Here is a 15,554-nt window from a genome sequence, read left to right on the forward strand (position 1 = left end):
GGGCAGGATGGGCAGAAGTGCGTCAAGTCACAGGCCGGACGGGAGTAATGGGCGGGCCGGGGAAGAGAGCTCAGAGTGGGACCTGGCAGAGAGGTGCAAAGAAATTAACCAGGAGTGAAATGCAGATGAAAACCCAGATCCCCACCTGGTGTGAATCCACCCTAGCCCCGCTGGAGTCACTGGGGCCAGATCCCAGCTCGGGTCAGTCAGTGCTGCTCCATTGGAGTCCCTAGATGGAGGCTGATTTACACCCGATGAGAATCTGGCAGATTCCTCCTTCCCAGGTGCGGGGTGGAGAGGGTTAAACTGCCCCAGGGCTGTGCAGAGCATTAAAGCTATGGCCCAAGCCCGGCCCCTGCAGCGCTTGCAACTCCTGCTGGAACATGTAACGCCAGAGCTGGGAATTGTTCTTCTCTGTGGAATTAACCTTTCAACTCTTTCACCTGCGGTAGGACTGGGAGCCAGGACTCCTGGGGTTTAATCCCAGCCCTGGGAGAGAGGGAGAGGCTGGGGGGTTAGAGAGAGGGGGGATGGGAGTCAGACCCCCTGGGTTCCATTTTCACTTTGCCACAAACTCGCCATGATCTCGGGCAGGTCAGTGGCTCTGGCTCAGTTTCCCCGTGCGTGACATGGGGCTAACGGTGCCGTGCGCTGAGGTCTCCCCCGTACCCTGTTCAGAGCGGGACGGCGTCTCTCTGGCAAATCCACTGAAATGCAGAGCTGCAGGCGTCAGAACGAATCCGATTCCCCTTCACCACCCCACAACTGTTCCCCTCAGCCGGGCCTGACACTGGGAGCCTGTGGGAAGAAGGAGAGGGGCCCTGTCAGCACGTGTGGGTCCATCACACACAGTGGGTAGCGGCTCTACCCTGTTCTAACAGGATCCGCAGCCATCGTCTCCTCCAGCTCTGCCCTGGGGGCTGCCCCCTCTCCCCACTGTCAGGACCCTGCCAGGGTCTCGAATGGCCTCTCCCTGCCCAGACCCCAGGGACCCGCTCCAGCCTTCTCCTCCTTGCCGGGCTAGACCCTGTCCAGCTCCTTCCCCTGCTCCGCGTCCCCTCCCCACTGGGCTGGGCCGACGCTGCCCCCTCCTGGTCCCCTCCTGCCTCTGGCTGCTCTGTGTCTCCCCCTCCCCCCTGCCCCATTGTCTGGGGGATCCCCAGGGCTCTGGCCTGGCCCCTTTGCTCTTCTCCCTCCACATCCCAACTCTGGGCCACCTCCCCCACCCCCAGGGCTCCAGCCACCATCTCTGTGCTGGGGGATGCGCAAATCTCTCCCTGCCCCATGGCCCTGTCTGCTCCCACCCAGCCCTCCTCTCAGCTGGGCTCCCCAGCCGCCCTCCTGGGGTCTCAGCATCGTCTGACACTGAACATGGCTCCCCCTGAGCTCCCAACCTTCCCCCCAAACCTCCTCCATCCCTGGCACTGACCCCTTCTGCCCACAGATGGGGGGAAAGTGTTTGACTCAAGGAATCACTCACTGGGTCTGATCCAGCCGGGAGCCGTCCAGCCAGGTCCAGGCCTTCTCTGGGGAGGGGACGGACAGTCCGACCCAGAACTGATTTGGAGCGTGTGTCAGGTGCTGTAGAGATGCCTGCAGGGAGTGTGTGACAGGCAGCTGGTGACCAGACGTGCGGTCGGGCTCTTCTCTTGGGAATCCAGCTTGTCAACAACTTCAGGACCAGAACGTCTGTCTGTCTGTCCATCTATCCCAATACACGCCCAGTATCCAGCCCCATACATCTGTCCCCATACACACCCATCCATCCATCCAACTATCCCCCATAGTCTATCCATCCATCAATCCCAGTACATCCAGGAATGAAAGAAACTTAAAGGTGCCTGGGAGCTCAGGGGCGAATTAAAGGGCCTGGGGTTCTGGCCGCCACGGAGCTCCAGGCCATTTAAATCACCGTGCGAGCCCTGCTCCGGCAGCGCTTTAAAGGGCTCAGGGCTCCCTGCAGTTGCTGGAGCCCTAGGCCCTTTAAATCAGCATCAGGGAAGCTGTTCCAGTCCGGCACGGCGTACCAGCTCTTGCTGATATGCTGGATTGAACTGGCTTTCTTTCCCCTCTGCATTCATCCCCCGTCTCTCTGTAGCCCCCATCCTCACACCCCCAGCCCTCTCTCCAGCTGAGCTGGGCTGGGCACACCCCAGAAGGGGGCAGGTACCAGTGAGTTGAAGCCGCCTTTGTGTGCCCCTGATCCTGGGGCTACTGAATTAGGCTGGGATTGTTAAAACTCTCTAGGGGACTTGGAGACCCCATTATTAACAATTGGAATGGGGTGTCCAAATCCTCTGGGCAGCTTTGACAATCCCAGCTTTACCATGTAGCCTATGCGCCCCTGGACTCTGCACCCAGGGCCCAGCCCTGCAGGGGCAGCTCTAGCAGGAAGGTATCTTCCCCTTTACCAGCTCCTCGGGGTCGCGGATCACCAGCAGCTGGGAGCCCCTCGCTGAGCAGTCGACGCGGCTCTCGCTCCACATTTTACTTCCTCTGGAGACCCAGTAGCACTTGTCCCCATGCAGCTGCCAGTCTGTGGGGCAGAGTTTGCACCCGGAGCCCCCTGCAAACAGACAGGTGTCATTAATGCTCTGAGCCCTCTGGGCCTCATTCCCGGCTACTCCCATCTTGAAACTGGGGCAGGAACAGGGTTTAAATTGGTTTGAGTCCCCTTTGTGCTCCCTGAAATCTGGGGCTGGGTCAGGCCCTGCCTGGCTGCTGGCGTCAGCTACAGCAGCCTCGGGGCTGCTCTGCCTTATCCAGTGCTCCCATATGAGCCCTGAGTAGCAAAGAACACCCACAATGCACTGCACTCTAGCCACACTACCAATCTGCCCCCCATTTTGGGGGTCTGGAATGAAGTGGGTGAGGGCCCTTACCCCAGCTCCACACCAGCTGGAGAGCAACCCCTCCCCCCGCACCAGGACAGGGGAAATTCTCAGAGGCCTATGTACTTACTTTAAGGCCCCTTTACACTGCCAGAACAGCCTAGAAGGGTCTTGGAGGAACTGGGGGGAAGGGGTGGTGTTAAACTGGGAACAGGAGGGGAAGCTGGGACCCAGGGTGATGGGGATTGGGAGGGGACATGGGGCTCAGATGCCAGGGAACGGGAGTGGGTGGGACCATAAGACAATCTCACTAATAAGATGTGAAACCCCCCCTACTCCAACACGCACTGAAAAACATTGGACAGTTTTGTATGACATTGTTATCTTCATGGCTGGGTGCTACCCTGAACAGCCATTAGATGGCGCTGCCCCAGGCCCGGTCCCAGCTGAGGCAGGTACATTGACAGCCTGGCACAGAGCGGGGCTGGTGGCAGATCAGTGCGGCCAGCAGGGGGCGGCGTGTCCCTGCCCTGCAGGATCCCCAGGGGTGGGACGGCAGCTGGGTTCCCACTGGCTGTGCCTGGGGCGGGCTGGGCCGGGTGGCACAGCTGGGATCGGAAACGCTCAGAGACACACGCGCTAGGGTTACCTGCTGGGCCAGGCTGGGCCAGGGGACACAGCTGGGATCGGAAACGCTCCAGAAGGGTGCTGCATTCTGCTGTACTGGGGTCTCTGCTCCCGGCTCCGTCGCTCCCAGGGGCTGCCAGGGTCTGTCCCTTCTCAGACATGAAGTAGGAAACTGCAAAGCAGCATCGGTGGGAGAGAGGGCAACCGGTCAATGTCGTGGGAGTTGCTGGTAAAAGCACCAGCACAGAGCCATGTGGAGACACAAGACCTGCCCCAAAACCTGTTCAGCCCCATCGCCACTGACTTCAGTGGACTTCGGAGCAGCCCCAAAGGGCCCTGGTCTAAAAAAGTGTCTGGACTGAAAATCAGTGGGAGCTGGGTGCCTAAATCCCTTGGGCCTCTTTGCAAACTGAGCTCATGTTTGCATCTGTATAAGTTTCCCAGTGCCCATCACTGATGTATCAAAGCACCTCACAGTCTGTACTGGATTTCTCTACTCAACCTCCCCGTGAGGCAGGGCACAGGGCTGTTATCCCCATTGTACAGGTGGGGAAACTGAGGCATGGAACTCCTCAAGATGCCGAGGACCATCCTGGGTTCTGGGCTGGGGAACAGGCCACCTGAGCCACCTCTCTGGGCTGCAGGTTCAATGTTGTGTAGCCCTCCTTACCCTGTGTCATGCTCCAGTGAGAGGAGGGGCTGGAAGCCGTGTGGGTGGGGGTGTGATATCATACAGGAAGCTGAAATGCTGGGCTGCAGCCGTGTGGGCGTCAGGGTGGTGGTCACAGCATCTGGAGCTCTCTGATGCTATGGAAGTTGGCTCAGTCAAAATGGGGCTCTCAGACAGCCTCCCCCGCTAATGCAGACACCCTGAGGGGGCTCAGCCTGTCTGTTGTGGTGTTTATCTGGCCCCTATCACTTACTGTCTCTGACCCTCACCCACATTCCCTATGATGCAGGGGAGGCTCATGGGGACAGATTATTAAAGGGATTTAGGCACCTAAAGCTGCAGATAGGCCCCAAGTAGTATTTTCAGAAGCACCTAGCTCCCTTGAGTATTGGGCACCTAAATACATTTGAGAACCTAGGTCCTAGGTGCCCAATTCCCAGTGATTTCAATAAGCATTAGGTGCCTAAAAACAACCCACTAGGTCCCTAGCTCCACTGTTAGGTGCCCAAACCCCTGTGGAATTCCAGCCTTAAGGGACCAGGCCAGGATCACATCGGAATCTGTGCAAGACCCAGGAATTGGTCCCAGAGCTCCTGACCCACTGAGCCAGCCTTCCTCTCTGAGAACTTATGCGCTCCCACCCAGTCCCATCACCCACTGTCTGACATGTTAGCCTGCCGATGGGAACAAGCTATTTAGGGGGAAAATCCCCAGCCATATTTTGGTGACATCCTTTGTCCATTTATCGACCAGCTACGTTTTTTCCTAATCTTACATTCTGATGACAATTGTATAAAAATGCCCAATGTTGATGAAAAGCTGGGGGAGGGGGTATATTAGGATAATTTCCCCCTGCTCCAGATTTTCTAGCAAGTGGAAATGTTTGAGTTTTTGAAATTTCAGCAATGCCTCTGGAACTCCCAGGGGGTGGTACTGGCCAGTCCAGCGCCTAGCGTGATTAATGGAAAGGCATCGTAAGTTAACGGGTAAGAAATCAGGATTCAAATCTTAGCTGTGCCACAGATCTGCTGTACAATCTTGGCCAAGTAATTTCACCTCTTTTCTTTGACTGTTGTGCCTATTTAGATTGTGAGTTCTTGTGGGGAGAGGGGAGGGACTGTCTCTTGCTGGGTGTCTGTGCAGCGCCCAGCACAATGGAGACTTGATCTCAGCTGGGGCAGGGACTGTCTCTCGCTGTGTGACTGTGCAGCGCCCGGCACAACAGGGCCCTGATCTCAGCTGGGCAGGGACTGTCTCTCGCTGTGTGTCTGTGCAGCGCCCGGCACAACAGGGCCCTGATCTCAGCTGGGGTAGGGACTGTCTTTTTCCTTTTAAAAAACACATTTGGATGAGAAATTCTCAGTCAGCGCTAGTAACAGAGTTGGCTGATTTTTTTTTCTAATTTTAAAATGTCGATGTAATTCTGAAATTTGAAACAAAAAATGAAGAAAAATGTTGATGAAACTGTCACATAATTCTCTCCACTCCCTCCCATTTTTCAGCCAACTTGCGGAGCTTTCTAAATTTTGAACTTTCAAAATTTAGGGGCTCTTTTGAATTTTGAAAAGAGGTTGACAAGTTGTTTTTTTTGTTTTTGTTTTTTGTTTGTTTTAAATATATCACTAAAATGTTCCTCTTATCTTTAACCAGTTCTAGCATATGCCTGGATCTATCTAGTTATCCATCCATCCATCCCCATGGACACCCATCTATCTAATTTTCTCTCTATGTTACAGTCAAGCTCTTTGGAACATCAAATAAATTTACCCAGCTAGTGGGAGGGACCCACAATGGAGTTCTGGAGGGACGGGACAATCCATGCTATACACTGATGGACCCATGTGCATAAACACAGAGCTGCCAGCTACTCACCCCAAATCCCCAGCGCTATCACAGCAATCACCAGGACAATATTCCCAATCCATCCACCCCACAGTGCTGTCCGATGCCACCAGGGACATGCGGGACCTGTAAGAGCCAACGTCTGGTGAAAAACAGTCGGAATCTGGCGTATGGAAGACCCTTTAAAAAAAAAATATGGCCCCAGGCTTACAGTGTGAGTAGAATCCTATGCCCACATGGGGTTATTACAGGATTGGGGCCTATACACTCCCCTGTTTTCCTCTGTAGGCCAGGCTGGGATGACTCGAGAGCTGCCTGACTTTTTATGTCAAGTCAATGGGATGAAATTTTGGCCATTTTGAATTTTTATGAAAATATCGACATTTTCTCTATTTTACATTTCCTGCATTTTTAAATGAACCCCCCCTTTTTTTTTATTCCTCGCCATATTTGTTTGTTGTTTTGGGGGTTCGTTTTTCTGTTTGATTGCATTGTTCTTAATTATTGTCTATTGTGTTCATTATGTATTTGCACACCTCGGCTGTAACATGCACGCCAACAGAAAGTCCGGGAGGAAATAATGTCACTAATTAGCAAGGCAGCAGCTGCATGAACCATCTTAAACAAGATTTGGTCATTGCAAATCTACAGTTTAAAGACCAAACAATGAAAGTTCAACTCAAATGTTATTTCCACCCTAATGTATTGATGTGAAAGCTGGAAATCCACCGAAGGCATAGCCAGATGTCTAAATACCTTGGAAAGCAAATGCCTTAGAAAATTACTAGACATTAAATGAATTAATAACAAATGCCAAGATCCTGTTAGAGAGTCCAACAACATCTGCTCTCTAAAGTTATCCAGAACAGAAACTGGAAAGATCTGGGATGCGTTTTCTTTGGCCACTGTTGGAAGACAGGATATTGGGCTAGACGGACCATTGGCCTGACCCAGGATAGCCGTTCTTATGTTAAGAATGAAGCGGCACATCGGCCATTGGGCAGCTGGAAAAACATGCAAAAGGAGCCTATCAAAGACTCCCTCCATCGAGCAGTCCCCAGAGAGAGAGAGAACTTACAGAACATAACAACACAGAAGTCAGACAAAGAGCAGCCCAGGTGAGCCAGGGATGGTGGAGCCTGGGTCATGCCCTGAGCAACCTGCAATGCCCCGGGCAGGATTCAGCATCACTATTATTATTTTGCTTTCCCAGATTTGATTTTCTCAAAGGTTCCCATTTGCAATATTTCTGGCTGGAAATTTTTTCACATTTGTAAACTTCTTTGGATCAGTGCTTTCTCTTTCCATTTCCAAGGTTTGATTACTATGTCGCATTGCCGAGCTTGATTGGTCAGCTCAGTCACATAACATTATTGTTTCAGACTGAACATCTTTCAATCTTGAAGACACAGAATCACAGAACTGTAGGGCTGGAAGGGACCTCAAGGGGTCATGTAGCCCACCTCCCCTCTCCCTCACTCTGCACTGAGCCAGGACTGTATTTAACCCTAGACCATCCTTGACTGGTGTTTGTTTAACCTATTCTTAAAAACCTCCAACCTCCCTAGCTAACCTGGTTCAGTGTTTAACTACTCGTAGAGTTAGAACATTGTCCCTAAAATCTAACCTAAATCTCCCCTGCTGCAAATGAAGCTGATCACTGATTATCGTACCTTCAGTGGCCATGGAGAGCAATTGATCAACACCCTCTTTATAACAACCGTTTTCATACTGGAAGACTGGTCTCATGTTCCCCCTCAGCCGTCCCTCCTCTAGACTAAACACATCCAGTTCTTTCAACCTCTCCTCATCGATCATGTTTTCTAAACATTTCTCTGTCTTGAAATCAAAACATTTCAAAATGATGATGTTTGAAAACAAAAAAATGGTGATTAAAAAGATTCCATGGAAAAGGTCCAAGAACAAGAATACCTGCCCTTGTCACAAACCGATTGAACCATTCTGACCTCCTGTATTACACACACCAGAGAACTTCCTCAGAATAATTCCCAGAGCAGATCTTATAGAAAAACACCCAGAGTTGATTTAAAACTTGTCAGTGATGGCGAATCCAGCACGACCCTTGGTAAATTGTTCCAATGATTAATTCCTCTCCCTGCTAAAAATTTACACCTTATTTCCAGTCTGAATTTGTCTAGCTTCAACTTCCAACCACAGGATCATGTAATAACCTTTCTCTGCTAGATAAACAGGTTGTTATTCATTTTTTCTTATGTAGATACTTATAGATTGTCATCAAGTCACCCCTTAACCCTCTCTTTGTTAAATAGATGGAGCTCCTTGAGTCTATCACTACAAGGCAGTTTTTCTGATCTTTGAATTATTCTCGTGGCTCTTCTCTGACCCCTCTCCAATTTAGCAACATCCTTCTTGAATTGTGGGCACTAGAACTGGACACGGGATTCCAGCAGAGGTCTCAGCAGGGCCAAATCCAGTGGTAAAATAACCTCCCTGCTCCTACTTGAGATTCCCCTGTTTACGCATCCCGGGGTCACATTAGCCCTTTAGGCCGCAGTGTCGCACCAGGAGCTCATATACAGCTGATTATCCCCCATAACCTCCAAATCTCTTTCAGAGTCCCTGCTTCCCAGGACAGAGTGCCCCATCCTGTAAGTGTGGCCTGCATGCTTTGTTCCTGTTGGACTCAGTCATGCCCATTAGGTCCCACTTCAGCAAAACATCCTTATCCAGCAAAGAACTTGGACGTGGGTTTAACTTTAAGAGTGTGCTCGAGTCTCATCGACCGTAGTGGGGCTTAAGGAAGTGGTTAAAGAGAAGCACGCCCGTTAAGTTCTTTGCTGAATTCTAATCAAAGCCGGCATCTGTAGGTGAAACTCTCTGGCCTAGGCTATATGGGAGGTCAGACGTGACAATCAGAATGACACTTACAGACATGCAACATGTATAAATCACAGACACCTAGCACGATACATGCCCTGTCCTGAAGACGCTGGGTGCATGGGATGAAATTCACTCCTGTATAGAGAACCAACACAAAGGCCAGATACCACTTAAGTCCTATTCTGCAGGTTATAAGTAAGGCATTGGCCTTTGCGCTGGGCCCTCTTCAGAAATATGAATTTCCCCCACAAAGGTTGGGACGCAGGAAGGGGAAACAATAGCTTAAATATAGGAGCTGTGACGTCAGGGCTGCCCAGAGTGAGGTAGAACCCATAGACTTGAAGGATTTCTTAAGAAGCATGTTAATGCCGTGCATTGCAGAGAGTCTGTGCAGCAGGGGAAGTGCAACCCTGGGGTTTGTGATTCTGGGCTTCTCCAAAACAGCCTCCAGTGTCAATTACAGCAGCCTTGAGGTTGCTCTAATTTATGAACAGTCTGGAACAACTCGGATTATCTGGAGCAGCAGAAATTCTCCTTACTGCTCCCAGACCCCCACCCCTGCTGGAAACCGTTCTTTGCTAGGGTTTTTTTTGGGGGAGGGGGCAAAAGAGGGCTTGGCAGTGTAGCTTATTGCTGCCCTACACTGTACCTGCACTGGGTGAAATTCTCCTCTGGTCACTTGCAGCAAAATCCTGCCCCGTGGGCTGCTGGTGTGCAGTATAGAGGCAGAGGCAGGCTGGGTGCTGAGCTGTGTACTGAAAACTGGCTCCAGCTGTGGGGGGCTGAGCACTTGAGAAATCCCTGGCCCTAAATAAGGACCCACCATGTCCAAATTCCCAGTGCAGGGGCTTACCCTGGACGCCAGCCTTCCCCACCCAGCCAGCGCTGGCCAGCTTTCAAGTAGCAGCTCCGTGGACCATTACAGAGGATGTCCGGCCGCAGCATTACAGTTGCATGTACCAGCTTTCCTTGGAAGGAAGAGTCAATTCCACTAGCACCCTGAGATCCTCTGTGAGATCAGGGCCCTGTTGGGCTGGGGGCTGCAGGAGCCTATAGGCAGAGACAGCCCCTGCTTCAAAGAGCTCGGTGGGAGGGGAAATAGAGGTGTAGGGTGACTAGCCCATGGCAGAGCCTAGATTACACTTCAAGTCTGCCGAGGGCCAGTGCAATGCTGCTAGCCCCTGCTGTCTCAACAGCACGTAGAGTTAATGTGGTGCCTACAGCTCATCCCAACTCCAGGGAGGTGTCTGAGTAGTTCAAATTATTCTTGACAATGCCCTAGCAAGCCTGAGTCCATCATGCAACCATCTAGAGCATCACAAGCCCCCAGCTAGAGCTCGGTGGGTCGTAATTGGAGAAGTGCCGTCTGATGCACCATCCAGACTGGCGAGTGGGTGCATAGACTTCCCCTTTCCACCCCAGGCTTCTGCACCGAGAGCCCCGCACACAGAAGTGAGCTGCTACAGAGAGCTGATCAAAAGTGTTGCAGCCAGCTCCCCAAAAGTCAAAAATTCCTCTGGCACAGACCTGCTCTGGGGCAGTCACTGAAAGCAAGGGGCTCCCCAGCAAAATCCATCTTTGGGTTTACAAGCCCCCTCCCCACCACCCCTGGGGAAATGAAAATCACTTACCGAGGGGCTGAGCTGAAAGGGGTGTCCTGGAGCCAGGAAAGCCAGGGGAGAGGTTCAGCTCGGCATAGACTATCTCCCCAGCCATGATGCAAGCAGCTGATAGGAGCACCTGGCTGTGTTTTCAAGGCAGCCTGCTGCTAGGTATGTGAATGTAATTGATCTCAATCCAACGTCAGGAAGTGCCGCCTCTGAGAGCTGAATTCCACTCCTCTCACGTGACTTCAAAGGGTCCTGTCACAGCCAGGGCTGTCTAGGTCCTGCAGCCTTAAACCAATGAAATGGGCCTCGAAAAGTAGAGACTGGTGCAGTCTTGAGGCCAGGGATTTCAGATGCACTGTAGCTTTCAGGTAGCTGTAGTAGAGTCTAGTCACAGAGGCTAAGCCAGTGGTCCCCAACCTTTTCATCTGGTGGGTGCCAGACAAAGGACCGTGGCGGCGGTGGAGCACCCGCCGAAATGCTGCCGAATTTCTGCGGCATTTCAGCGGCGACACCTCTCGATGATGCTGCTTGCCGCTGACAATCACTTAATTCCCTTTTTACTCTATGTACATGGTCGTCCCCTTGCCACATTTTTCCCCATTCATCCCAGCCCTTATGGTTAGTTCCAATCAAGGGAGCACATGCAGGTGCAATGTGAGAGATATTCATGCATCTAAGTGGATTTGAACGTCCTTCAGAGAAGTCTGAGGTTGAAGAACCAAATGTTCTTGTTGATCCAATTTTAACACATGGGGTCCTGAAACTGAGGCTCTTAAATATCGGAGGGGAGAGAGGGTTGTGATCAGAGGGTCAAAATTTAAACCTGTTTTCTATTGTTGGCCCAATTCCATTCTATACAATCAGAGCTCATGGAATCCCTCAGAAATGGCAATGTGCCCATAGAATTTAAACAAATTGTTAGCATGAGCTTGTCACAAAGTGTCCCCTTTAATGGAACTACCCAGTCTGGGGGACTTTGCTGAATCAGGTCATGTCCAGCTAAAGTCTTGTTCAGCGGTTCCCAGGTTACGAGAAACTGTGTGATATTCTTGCCTGCTGGTGTGATCAGAGACAGCTGCCGTTCATCTCCGGGAAACGGAAGTATCTGAGTTCCAATGACAGTGATGACATATAGGGGTATGATTGCTCCCCAAGCAGCAGAGGAAACCAGGACTATCCTGCACCTTCTGCCACCTGGGAGGCTGTCACTGGTTGTGTTTGATGCTGTATGTCTCGTTTGAGACCGCAACGGCTTGCAGAATAATGGAAAAGAGTCTGTTGTGGTCTTATTTTCATAACAAAAATTGAGTGACTCCCCGGTGGCACTCTGCGTGCAATTGGCAACGCTTTCCCAGGGCAACCCAAGGAGTTGCTGACAGTAGCAATGCTGCAGGGCCAGGAGGTTACTCCCATTCCCATAGAATCCATGCATGTGGCACAGCAATTTTACAGTGCAAGGAGAGGCATTCCTCTAATGATCTGGACTTGATGTGATGCAGTATGAATGTCATGGACAATTCAGACCAATGGGGAGAAACAGAATCAAAAATATAATTTAAACACCTTCCGTCCCCCTTCCATCCCTCGCTCTGAAGAACTTCTGACCAACTTAACAGCACAATACATATGCTAACAAACTTAAACAAAGCCTTTGTTAGCACATGCATTGTGCTGTTAAAGCCATATAAAGAATGAATGCCCTCCTTAGCCATGTTCTGCTCCTTTAAGGAGCCGAGCGCAACCCCACCCATCCCCTCCCGAGGGGGGGCTAGCCCCAAGTCTTTCCGGTACCTTGTACCTGCTAAAAATCTCTTGCCGGTACTGTGTACTGGAGGGTACACAGTACCGGCACTACTCGCACTATTGAGTATAGCCCCTCCAGCAACCACAGTCATGCCATCTATCACTGTGCTGTTGGCTATATGATTACAAGGGGTTAATCCAGGCCAAGGGTAGTTGCATGTGGGCAGCAAAATAAAGACAGATCCATGGATGGATTTGACGTGGCAGGCTCCAAATGTTATTAAACTTGAACACGGGGGCTGCCCTCAGCCTGGAAAGGTCATTGGTGCCAGAGGTTCCAAAGAGAGGTGGGTCTCTTCCTTGCTCCTAGGGCTGTCCCCCTCCTCACCAGCCCCATCAAGTTCCCCACTTGCTGAGGCAGCTTGGGATAGCCCCATTGAAAGGACAAGGCCCGACTCATCCAGGTTATAAACACTTTGCTCTGTCTTCTGGTTTCTCTGCTAGTTTGCTGCAGATCCGCGTCCTTCCCTGGAGCAGCCTGAACTGGCAATATCGTTGTGGTTCATAAAAGCACATACTTTAATCTGAGCTACACGTAAAAAATCATTACCAAGAAGGAGGTCGACTAGGAGGTGCTCTATTACCCCCACAGTCAAAACACTGACCAAGCCATCCCACACCACATGGATTTTAGCTAGTGGTATGAGGAATCTGCTTTCACCCACCCCCACAATCTCTGCCATTTAGCCAGGTAACATACTGGCCTTTGGGACCACACTCTGCTCAAGCAGAGAGATCTGGGCCCCTGTAGCCCTCTGCCCCAAGTATCCCCTGCCATCAATTTGGACAGCCTTAACACGCTCCGTTTCTGGTTCAGCAGAGGCTAACCTCTGCATTGAGGACAGCAGAACTAACATGAGCCATTGGGTGCCTGCTTCCTCCTAGCACAGGGTGTTTATTCCTCAGGTGATCAGTGGAATTACACTGATAGCACCTTTTGGGCTCTTCTACTTGTACAGGAGATTTAGGATGACAGTTAGAGGAATGTTTTTGGGTAAGAGAATGTTTAGGCTCCCAACCCCCTTCTCCCTTCACAGGGGCAAAATAGGATCCTCCCTTCCCACCAATTTTAAACCCCTCTTTCTGGGGCCTGCCCTCAATAGTCATCTGATTCTGTTTAAAGGCATCAACCAAAGAGTATCTTTAAATTTACAGTACTCTAAAGCATCTTCAGTAGGCATTCCACTGGATACATTTCAAGCTTTACCAGTTAATTTCTCAGTCAGGGTAGGAACTCTCTTATCATCGGGGATTTCATGTATTACACACAGCATTTCGAAGGTAGTCAGATATTCAGCAATATCATTGTCCTCACTGTATGCAGGACAGAAGTGTTCCCACTTGTGGATTTTTGGAGTGATGGGAGTCTTTGAGATCGGAGGGTCCTGCTTCTCTAGCAGGTCCAGTTGGTGTTTTCATTCTCTTTCTTTCTTCCCGCCCTCTTACTTTTTCTTCTCTCTCTTTTTCTTTTTTTTCCCCTCTCTCTTTCTCTTTTTCTTTCATAGCCCTTTGGTGTGCAGCTTCCTCTTCTTTCAGCCTCATGTCTGCCTGCTGCATTTGAAACTCACGGTCTTTTGCCTTCTCTGCCGCTTCCAGTCTGGCCAGCTCTACTTTTGTAGCTGCCTCACTGGTAGATATTTTTCTGCTTTCTTGTGCTTATATCCCTCACTCGAAATAAAGAAACAGAAAATAATAAAACTGTGACCTCCTCTTGACTGCACTTAAGACTCACTTAAAATCACAATATCAGGGCTTAAAGTATGAACTCCACTTGGAGTAACAAGCTGCACAGAATTTCTGGGATTGCTCTCCCCCGGCAATAAAGCATGACTACACTGCCCACATCACAACGCTGCCGTGGCAGCACTGTAATGTGGGCAATCTAGACCTACGCAAAGGTGATTCCTTATTCTGTTAGATTCTTGCTGACTGGTGAAAGAAAGTGACTCTCAGGGTATGTCTGCACTGCACAGTGAGCCCAGCTCTGACCCAGGTTAGAGCCCAAGCCCCATTCTGTCCACACACAGATCAGTCTGACTCAGGTCAGGGAGCACTCAGGACCCAGGTCCTAGGACTCTGCTGGGCCACGGGTCTGACCCTATGTCCTGGTGTGACTCCCGTCCGAGCCCTGTCATTTTGCAGTGTGGATGCAACCAAGCTTCAGACCCATCAGAAGGTCTGTGAGGTGCAGTGGGGACCATTAGCATGGCTGGGAGACCCAGGGGCAGCAATTGTAAGGCCAGGTTTGCAGTGCAGAGCGGACACTCAAGCGTAGGCTAAAACACAAGCGTCCACAAACCCAGGTCCCACAGAACTGAGTTTACAATGCAGGGCAGACTGACCATTAGTGATTCGTTGGCACCATCACAGGGCAGAAGTAATTGCCAGTGCGTCGGCGATGAGGCAAGTGTATAACAGTGAGGCGGGGATTTTAATCTGGTGGCATTTTATACCCCACTGGGCGTGAGGGAGATGTTACAAGGTGCCAGGCAGGGGAGAATCTAAATCTGTATATGCTGTAACGAGGCGGTGTGGCTCCCCTCCTCACCATCAGGAGCAGACCTGCCCGCCGGTGCTCGTGACTGGGAAGCTGCTGAGGCCGGAGGCCGATGCCCGGAGCTGCCAGAGCTTCCCCGTGCTCGCTACGACGAGGAGCTGCCAGAGTCACCCCGTCCCCGCTACGGCCCCGAGGAGCCCCCAGACCAGGCCTGGCCCGCCTTTCCAGAGGTACTACCAGACCTGCCGCCCAGCCCGGACTGGGAGGAACCGATGGTGCTGGACGTCCCAGGAGCTGAGACCACGAACCAGGTAGGAGCAGAGGGGGATATCGGAAGTAGCCCGGGGGCAGCTGACTCCAGTCAGGCTGCAGAGGTACCGATACCTATGTCAATGCGTTTTGGTCAGGACCCCCACTGACCACCATTAGCGGTGACAGCCGCTACCAGGGCCCCGGGCTGGAATGCAGAAGAGTGGGTAGGCCTGCGTTGCCCCTGCCACCCATCCCCGGGTGGCAGAATCCCACTGTCCCCGGCCTAATGAGGCCATTGCAGCTGAACTGCTGTAACTGTGTTTGGTGCCCTGCCCAAACCAAGGACTGGGCCCCTTTTGACTTTGCCACTGCTCGGTCCTGCCCCAAAGGACCCGAGCTAAGTAAACTGCTATACCTGTTTGCTTGGTGCCCCGCCCGAACCAGGGGCTGGGCCCCACTTAACTGTACTGCTGCTCAGTCCTACTCCGAAGGACCAGAGCTACTGAACTGCAATAACTGTGCTTGGTGCCCTGCCCAAACCGAGGGCTGGGCCCCTTTTG

At 51.5% G+C, this 15,554-nt stretch overlaps 2 protein-coding genes and 1 pseudogene across 2 annotated transcripts in view; 2 read left to right on the plus strand and 1 right to left on the minus strand.

The window, feature by feature from the left end:
- The window catches only part of LOC116825152 (killer cell lectin-like receptor subfamily F member 1), a 212,635-nt pseudogene that overhangs the window by 35,467 nt on the left and 161,614 nt on the right, over positions 1–15,554 (plus strand).
- Positions 1–15,554, plus strand: part of LOC116825153 (early activation antigen CD69-like) — a 114,079-nt gene that overhangs the window by 8,942 nt on the left and 89,583 nt on the right. The gene's annotated exons all lie outside the window — the stretch shown is intronic.
- On the minus strand, positions 647–10,548 carry LOC116835987 (killer cell lectin-like receptor subfamily B member 1B allele C). Its single transcript, XM_032799296.2, has 6 exons — positions 10,464–10,548; positions 6,001–6,096; positions 3,481–3,630; positions 2,412–2,566; positions 1,481–1,593; positions 647–798 (listed from the first exon to the last, which is right to left on the minus strand). The coding sequence occupies exons 1-6, from the start codon at positions 10,546–10,548 to the stop codon at positions 675–677; spliced, it is 723 nt and encodes a 240-aa protein (XP_032655187.1). The 3' UTR covers positions 647–674.

The sequence above is a fragment of the Chelonoidis abingdonii genome, chromosome 12 (assembly GCF_003597395.2).
Source record: "Chelonoidis abingdonii isolate Lonesome George chromosome 12, CheloAbing_2.0, whole genome shotgun sequence".
Lineage (NCBI taxonomy): Eukaryota > Metazoa > Chordata > Testudines > Testudinidae > Chelonoidis > Chelonoidis abingdonii.

Excerpts from the sequence above, each read along its gene's own strand:
- LOC116835987 (XM_032799296.2), bottom strand. The coding sequence starts at position 10,548 with ATGGCTGGGGAGATAGTCTATGCCGAGCTGAACCTCTCCCCTGGCTTT. Across the intron at positions 6,097-10,463 it reads CCTTTCAGCTCAGCCCCTCG|GTCCCGCATGTCCCTGGTGG; the intron begins GTAAGTGATTTT and ends TGGCTCTTACAG. Across the intron at positions 1,594-2,411 it reads TCCGCGACCCCGAGGAGCTG|GCATCTCTACAGCACCTGAC; the intron begins GTAAAGGGGAAG and ends CACTCCCTGCAG.